At 50.1% G+C, this 8885-nt stretch overlaps 1 protein-coding gene across 1 annotated transcript; it reads left to right on the forward strand.

Moving 5' to 3' along the window:
- The first annotated feature begins 1957 nt into the window (after nt 1–1957).
- Nucleotides 1958–6243, forward strand: CCK (cholecystokinin). The gene is made up of 3 exons (XM_031470056.2): nt 1958–2023; nt 3132–3347; nt 5839–6243. Exons 2-3 carry the CDS (start codon nt 3134–3136, stop codon nt 5970–5972), a joined length of 348 nt encoding a protein of 115 aa, XP_031325916.2. The 5' UTR covers nt 1958–2023; nt 3132–3133; the 3' UTR covers nt 5973–6243.
- Nucleotides 6244–8885: the final 2642 nt, after the last annotated feature.

Consider the following 8885-nt stretch of genomic DNA (forward strand, 5'->3'; position numbering starts at 1 on the left):
CCATAGTTCCCAAATACATCAGAATCACCCAGAGATGTTTGTTCTCTTGTTCGTTCTGCTCCCCCATTATCCTGTCAGCCCTTGTTCCTACTGCATCTCCAGTGCCTGGCAAAAAGCAAGTGTTTAATAAATATTAATGAAATGGGTGGAGGGAAGGGAGTTAAGTAACTGGCTTACCACAGGAAAATTCTATAGCCGTGGTTCTCCAAGTGTGGTCAGGGGACCACCAGCAACCAGCAGGAGCATCAGGGAACTTGCTAGGAATGCAGATTCCTGAGCCCCACCTCAGCCCTACTGAGTCAGAAATTCTGGGGGTGTTTGAACAAGCTCTCTAGGTGATTCTGCTCTATAGCAAGTTTATGTTCCCAGAGATGTCTTGGCCACAGTCACAAATAAAAGTAGTTTCCCCAACTGAACAACACAACCTTTAGCAGCCTTGTGGGAAAACCAGGGTGAAACATCTAATCAGCATCTCTGTTTCAAAAATGTCGCCTCTAGGTTGCAGAAATGCAGCAGCCTCTAGAGTTTAGAAAGGGGCACAGCAACCAGAGGTGTCTCCCCCAAGCTTCCCCAATCTCCCCACCCACCCCGACCCCCACAGTCCCGCCATCCCAGGACCCCCAGTGCTGAGCACAGATTCCAATTTGAAAGAAACCCTTTCAAGTCTTTCTCCGTGAGGGAAAGGAGGAGTGGAAGGCGCCAGGACCGGGCAAGGGATGGACAGAGACCCCCTAGGTCCCAGACTGAGAAGCCTCACTGCGCTGAGGCGCCTGGGGTCTGAGGCAGATCCTTCGCCAGGTGCTTCTCCAGTTTGCGCCTCTGCCGTCGGTGAAATGGGGTTGCCACTGACTTTTGCAGGACGCGATGAACTGGAGCACCAACCAGTGGACTCCAACCCAGAGGGCTTCAGGGCAGAGGTGGGGGTAGACCCTCATGGCGCTCTGGCTCCGGGTCGCCTTGATCCAGAGCCAAGGACTCAACCGCGCAGGGGAGGGCGTACAGCTACCGCGGCGTCTGCCTTGTCCTCACCAAGCAGCCGAGTGACGAGGGGCAAGTTCCTTATTTCAAAGCTGGCGGGGACTGGGCCAGGTGTGAGACTCGGGGAAGGTGGTAGAGGCGGATGCCCATGCCAGAGGGGAATAGGGACTGTGGGGGCTCTTTGGGACACTAGCTGGTGCCCCTTGGCGACAAAGAGCCTTAGGCGCCGCAGGCAGAACGTAACTCCGCCGGGAAGAAAACACAGCCCTTTCCCAAATTCCGTGAGAAGCCCGATGGTGTCATCTTTATTTTACAGCTGTGTGAATGGGGGCCCAGGACACCAAGAGCCTGCCATGGCCTAGCCCTTTCACTGACCTCGAGATCCTGGAGAACTTTGAGCGGTTTTCAAGGGGTTGAGAACAACGGGAAGACCCCTCCTCCCTTCCCCGGAGGATACCCTCTCTCCGGTCAATTGACCAGAGCGGCCTTAGATGCGCCAAGAGGGACAGACACTCCCTCCATCTCAGAGTCACACTTTGCTGACACTCAGCCCTGTCTAGTGTTCTCCTCCGACCCCACTTCTCCATTTTCCTCTCCGGCCTCTTTGGTCCTCAAAGCGAACTACACGGGGGCAGGTAGCTTCTGCATCCCGGAGGAGAGACCCCATTCCTAGGTTTCTCACCCTGGAGAGGGGAGCCCCGCGCTGGAATGGGCAAGGGAGACAGGGTGGACGGAGCTGGGAGAAGGAAGCTGCCGCGACAGAGGCTGGGCTGGATGCCAGACACCCCGCCTGGGAGGCGTCCACCCGGCTCCTCTGGGCCGTTGCCCCCTCTCTCCCGGGAGCCACCTCAGTCATTTGTCGCCCCCGTGGCCGCCCTCTGAGCACGTGTCGCCCGTCTGCGTCAGCGCTGGGTAAATAGATGACTGGCCAATGGCTCAGGCGGGGCTATTTAAGAGGCAGCCTCCTGCCCGCCCACCCTGAACTTGGCTTGGCTTCCCCGCTGCTCTGGCAGGAACGCGAAGCCGGCTGCGTCCTGCTCCGAAGGTAGGTTCCCCGCCCCTGGGGATCCAAGTGCCAAGTGGCCTTGAAGAATGCTGTCTTCACTTTTGTGCCCCTTCCGTTTCAATTTTCTGTTTTCTGTGTCTTCTTAACGATATCTCGAAAGACATTTCTTGAAGTCAGAAAGGATAGTGCGGGCGGGGTGGGTAGAGCTGCTTTTCAGACTTCACGCTCCTGCTTTGTTCTTTTTGCGCAGGCAACGCTGGGGTATCTGGTTGCTCGGATTAGTATGTAAATTGCGATTTACTAGATGTTGCACAACGATGCAGTGTACTTTGAAATCGTTTCAAATAAACTACCAAGAGGTTTTAAGATTTAAATTCAATTTCTAAGTGCTGCAGAAAAATTCACGGTTTTGGGCATAGAAACGTGCGGGTATTTTATCTGCTCGCGGATCTAAAATGCAGCGGTGCTTGGCGGAGGACTGACAGGACTGAGCGCGTATTTCTGATATGAAAAATCCTGCCTGTGTTTTGCATAGTGGTTATTGCCGTTTCCCATGTGCAGCTTGAAGAAACTTGAAAAATATGGCTTTTATTTGTTGCTCTCACATTTTAAACCGTGTTTTTGTTTTGTTTTGGTTTTTGGTTGTTTTTTTTGTTTTGTTTTTGTTTTTGTTTTTGTTTTTTACCATTTATTTACCTATTGGAAGCTTAGCTCTCTGGAAAGGTGCTACCTTTCTTCAAAGGTCTCATTTCCCCCATGGAGTCTTCCCTTTAGGAACATTTTCACCTATCTTTAATCTCTTGCTTTTCCAGTTAGGAGAAGAGAGACGACGCTCTGACATCTCAAACTAAAGGAAAACAGAAAACCTTCCTTCTGCTTAAACAGGGCAGAAGACAAGGTCTCTCTCCGCCCGCTTTCCCCGCTCCAAGGCCCCGGGTGTAATTCACCCAAAAGACAAACGCGATGCGCCCTGACGCGCGGGCTGGTGCCACCGGCCCCCTTGTGCTTTCACCAGCCTGGCAGGTCCGGAGCCCCACTCGTTTGGACTGAGGCCCCTTCTCTGTACCCTGGGCGCCCGACCCTCCGCGATATCCCGCGAATGCTCCACCTTTTCGTTCAACGACCCCCTCCTCTCTGCTCCCCGCAGCCATGAACAGCGGCTTGTGCCTGTGCGTGCTGATGGCGGTCCTGGCGGCGGGCGCCCTGGCGAAGCCCGTGCCTCCCGCGGACCCCACGGGCTCCCGGGCTCAGCAGGAGGAGGGGGCGCCCCGAAGGCAGCTGAGGGCGGTGCAGAGGGTGGACGACGAGCCCCGAGCGCACCTGGGCGCTCTGCTGGCCAGGTACATCCAGCAGGCTCGGAAAGGTACGCATGCCGCTTCCCTGACCCTCACTCACTTCTGCCCCCAATCCTGACCCTCTTCTCTAGTGTCTTGCTGATGGAGGTGGGTAACCCGTCTTGGGAGGAAACACGGGAGACACATAAAGCTGAAAGCTTTTTCACTTTCTTTTCCTGAGTTGTACTGCACAAGACAGTGCAGTTTTCCAGACGTCCTTTGTCACAAACTGAGAGTGAGTGTGCAGGAGTTAGTTTAATTTATTAAGGGAAACCTGTTTTCTTTTAATTGAAGTATAGTCAGTTACAGTGTGTCAATTTCTGGTGTACAGCATGTTTTAGTCATACATGTACATATTCATTCTCATACTCTTTTTCATTAAAGATTACTACAAGATACTGAATATAGTTCTATGAAGGGAAACCTTTTTAAAAAAGCTTTCTTTAATTTTTGCATGGTGTTGCTGTTTAAATTCAACACTATATTATGAAGACATTAAAAGATAATTACTGAGCAAACTACTGACTCAAAAAGGTATTGCAGAGCCACTAAACACCATCTACTGTGAATACAAAGGACCGAGGAGCCACCCAGGTACTGCACATGGAACCCCTCCAGCAGGCAGTGATCAGTGCTGAGAATGCTTGAGATCTGACCCCAACAGTTTAAAAAAAAAAAGTGGCAATGTGTCAATTTTCACCAAAGGATGTAACAGGAGGAAAGAATCAGGAGCAGTTTTGAGTTCTCCTTGGCAGTGATTTAAGATGATTACCCAACAAGAGACGTGTTTTTATTTTGCTGTTGGAGAGACAGTCCCAATTGCAGCAGGAGCTAAACAAGCCACAGTTTTCTCAGCATCAAAGTCTTTCTCCAGGAGTAAGGTGACTCAGCTTCTCAGTAGCTGAGTGGCGTATGGACAGCCCTGTCCCTTTCCTGGGCCTGTCTCATCTGTAAAGAGAAAATGACGATGGGGTTCCCATTGGCCCCTTCCAGCTCTTTTCGTGATTCAGAGGGAGGTTCGTTCATCTCTAGGTTCCTCAGAAATTATAATTTGGACTGGGGCAGGTTTTTTCCTACCAGCTTTATCCACAGTGACACATGGTGAACACACTGGCTATGGGACGAGGTGTTAAACTGGGCCAGAACTGCTGGACACGAAACCACAGCAGATGCTGCTGGGCTGGGTGGGAAGTGGGCTCCTTTCCCATAAGGCTCCCTTACCCTGCTGGTGTGCCAAGGCCTATATCTGAACTTTAACTCGTGGATTGACTAGATGGGGAGAAAACAGGGCTTGGCTCTCCAGAACCTCCTATAGTTCCATATGAAGGTGAGACGGGACCTTTTTGACCAGAGAATTTCAGAAGGATAAAACGGAAGGTGATTTGTTATATTCCAACCTCTCTTTGGGAAACTGTCCCAACTACCATCTTCTATTTTGCTTTACTGCTAATTAAATTGAAAGCTGTGGAAGTACTAGTCAGATGACCAAATCTGAGAACTTTAGGGATTCCTGTTGATTGTCTGTCTGAAAGTAATTTCATATCTGTCCTTGGGTATGGGGTGAATTTCAGCCAGGCCAGTCTGAAATATCATAGGCTTTTCATTGACCATAATCTGGAAGCCCATCCCCACCTTCAGGAAAGAGCCACCAGAAACAGTTCTGGGAAAGCAGCCAGTTATCAAATGATTTCCCTGGAACTGACACTCGACACAAGGTCCTTCTGGTGTCTCTTCTTAACCCCCTTCTCCCCTTGTCGTCAGCCAAACCTGTGTGTGAATAGCTGTCACTGGGAACTTTAGCTGCCAACACCCAGGATCCATGCTAGCTAGAAAACAATAATCTCTTCCATTTGACAAATATGAACTAGGAACACATATCTACGTCTATACAGTTTCTTTGAATATTTTACACATTTTGAGATCATATGGAGTATTTACTCAACTGTAGTATACATTATGCTTAAAGAGTCTCAACAAGAAATGCCCCCTTTGGGGAGTGCTCAAGAATTTGTCATTAAGAACCATCTGCAGAACTTTCAATCATCTGAGGAGAAGCAATTCTGTTAGGGGGCAGAGGAGTGTCTAGTGTGCACCTGCTCCAAGCCCAGCAAGCAAAGCCCAGGGCTACCTCCGTATTGTCTCTCTTTGTCCTCACGACAGCCCTGCACAGGAAATTGTGTTATCGTCCTTTTGTCAGTGTGGACAAGCTGGGATTCTGGAAGAGTGAATGACCTACCTGAGGTAGCCCATCTAGGCAGCATCAGGGCTGAGAGGCTGTTTGAGTCCTGCCCTCCCCAGAGGGTCTGGAAGCTCCTCAGCTTCCCGCCGTACTGAGCATTCCGTGCTAAGCATGTACTCTAACCACTATGCTATACCCTCCCCCTTGATAACCTCTCTGATACGTATAAGAGGGTGCATGCTGCATATTGTGTGGCCTTTTCCGTTGTTCTCCTTTACAAACTGAACTAGCGATGCTCTTAGATGTAATGGCCCCGTTTCCTTCCGCTCTGCCACTTGTAGCTCCCTCTGGCCGAATGTCTGTGATTAAGAACCTGCAGAACCTGGACCCCAGCCACAGGATAAGCGATCGGGACTACATGGGCTGGATGGATTTTGGCCGGCGCAGCGCTGAGGAGTACGAGTACGCCTCCTAGGAGACCCGGCCTTGGTCAGCACAGCAGGAAGCCACCTCCTGACTCAGGAGGCAGAATAAGGAAACAATCCCGTTCATAACTCGTTGTCTCTGAAGTCTGACATTTAAAGTATCTATTTATTGAGTTTTCAGTGTGAAACAGCTGTCTGTGAGATTGTCCAACGCAACCACGCACCTCAGCAGAAACGTACAAATGGAAGACAAAACGTTTCCCTCATCTGTGACTCCTGGTCCTAAACTGTTGCTATGCTATTAAAGTGATTTCATTCTGCCCGTTGTTCCCTGTGTCTGCCGAGGGCAGAGGGCGCATTTAGGCCTCAGATCGTTCAAGGAGGGATTCCTGATGTATGGGGCGCAAGGATGGGCCCCTGCGGTAGATGGTCCCAGAAAGGGCTTGAGACTTGAGGGTCAGGCATAGAGCTGACTTCCCTGCTGCAAGCCAGGGAGCCAGCGAAAGGGCCTTCCGTGTCAGCTCCACAACCCAGCCCTGGCCACCCTGGGCCCAAGGGGGCCCCACTGCCAAAAAGAATGTGCCCTGCTTATAGTGGGCACTCATTTGTCTGGGTGAAGTCCAGAGAGGCAGCTGAGGATGGAGCCTTCCATCTGCCCATCCCCCTGGGATGTTCTGTTCTGCCAACTCCATCCCACACCAGAGTTTCTCTGGGCTTCTCTTGGCCTTTAAAAAAATTGGGGGCAGCACTGGTCAGCGCTTTTACATGCATTTGCTCTTTCCACGGCCCTGTGGCACTGAGATGATTGCCCTTTTTCAAATGAGGAAATGGGTTCTGAGAAGTGGAACTGACTGGCCCGTGGTTCCCCAGCTAAAGAGATTCAGAGACTTGAGGGCGTTATCGCTCCTCAGTTAGTGTGACCTCCATCACTAGCGCTTCTCAAACGCTGGAGTACTTATGAATGCCTGGGGAATCTTGTGAAATTGCACAGTCTGATTCAGCAGGCCCAGGCTGCGGCCTGAACAAGTTCCCAGGTGACGTCAGTGCTGCTGGTCCTGGCCCACACTTGGAGTCAGGACGGTGTAAAGAAGAGCTGATGATTACAATCCCTTGGGTCTCATCATATTCCAGAGACATATTGCAGGGCACGTTGGGGTGGCTCTGGTCGTTATCCAGAGCAGACGCTCTCCTTTTGTGGGCCACTCCCTCTTCGGGGTCTCTGCAGGGATCAGTAAAGGGAATTAGGCCAAGTCGACACTGGAGATGATCTAACGCTAGCCACCACAGAGCAGCCTTTCTGTGCCTCTTGGCTGAGGCCTCCAGGAACCCCAGGTTCTTCTCCAGCAAAGGCCCCAGGTGACCCAGTGCAACAGGACAACTAGCCCCAATGGGGACATACACTGAAAAGAATGTTGGCAAATCTATAACAGGCCTTGGAGGAGCCCTACTCAGACCATGATCATCCAGCCCAGGCACTCAGTACCGTCTTCCTTGGTGTTAGAAAGTGGACGCCAGGGAGGTCCTCAGAGGAAAACTGGGTCAGTACAATTCTTGATCTTGAACTGAAGTTGGGATTCAGTGTAAAGCTTAGACTCTGAATACACAGCGCACTGAGCTTATTACCTCATTCAGTCCCTGCAAGTTCATCTCTAATACTGCTTCATGCCTTAGGTGTCCAGTTGCTTGGCAGAATGTCCAGATGCCTACATTATAGTACACATACACATCTCACAGAGAACACTATTTTTCTGGGTGTGTATGGGATATTGGGTGTATTTGGGGATGAGTGTTTCTTTCTGTGTGTGTGTATGTGTGTTAGTGGTATGGGGGTTAATGAGAGACGAAGGATTTTAATATAAAATCAGCAGTGGGGAATGGATGATAAAGGTCTGATCTGAATGAATGATTTATAAATCATCAGAGACGCTGATATTAAAATATCATTTTCCAGAGTAAAGCCATGACTCATACAAAGATGTCATTCCAGTCATTGATTAATAAGATGTTACATCATTTCAGAGGAGAACCAGAAGGACAGACACAGGCAGTCGGGATTGCCGAAATGAATTTGCTAATAGACACAATACTGGTTTATATTTTAAGGCTGATAAAGCATAATGTTTAGAATAATCTGATAACAGGGCAGAAATTAGTTGTTTCTCTAGAGGACAATATTCACATGCATTTCTATAGAGAAGAATTATTTGCAGTGCTGTCAGTTTTCTATGGCTTGCCAAGCCTAAGTAGCCCAGCCAAAGGCACAGACGTCAACAGCATCAGGTAAATTCCCAGCTTCCATTGAAAGGATGCCTAGAGATCCCGTTTGCCCACTTCAAAATCTTCCACAATTTTCCCTAATGCAGGAAAGGAAAAGGAAAGAATATTTCCTGGCCTCCTCTTGGGCACTGTACCAAGAACCTTGTGAGCATTAGCTCAGGATGCTGTTCCAATCCTGCAAGTCACTGTGACCCCATGTTTCGAAGAGGAAGCTGGAGCTTGGTGAGGCTGACTTCTGGCTGCACTCTGCCCACACGTGGCAGTGCCAGGATTGACTCCTAGAACTTCTATATAAGGTTACTGAGAGCCACCCTCTGGCAGAGAAGGGGCTAGGACACTTGTCTGGATCTACAGGAGGGCACTGAATGAGACTGAATTGCATGTGTGATAATTTACGATGGCTTTGAGGAGCCCTGATGGGGCTTACCAGGCAGGGGTGGCAAGAAGCCTACAGACCTGTTCCCCTAACTCTTTCAGAGCCACCACTGGATTCAGGCTGGTCCCTTTCTAACTGCAATGTCCTGTTGTCATCTCTATGCTGCTTGCTGTCGTAGGAGTCCAGGAGCCAGGACATAGAACCCTACTCTTCCTCAGAGACCACATTCAGTTTCTGCTGCTAAGCTGAACAAGTCTCAAGGAAGAGCCAGCAGATCCTCAAGCTCTGCTTCCAAGAGGCCTGGGGAACT

Source organism: Camelus dromedarius, chromosome 17 (genome assembly GCF_036321535.1).
Source record: "Camelus dromedarius isolate mCamDro1 chromosome 17, mCamDro1.pat, whole genome shotgun sequence".
In the NCBI taxonomy this organism is placed as follows: Eukaryota; Metazoa; Chordata; class Mammalia; order Artiodactyla; family Camelidae; genus Camelus; species Camelus dromedarius.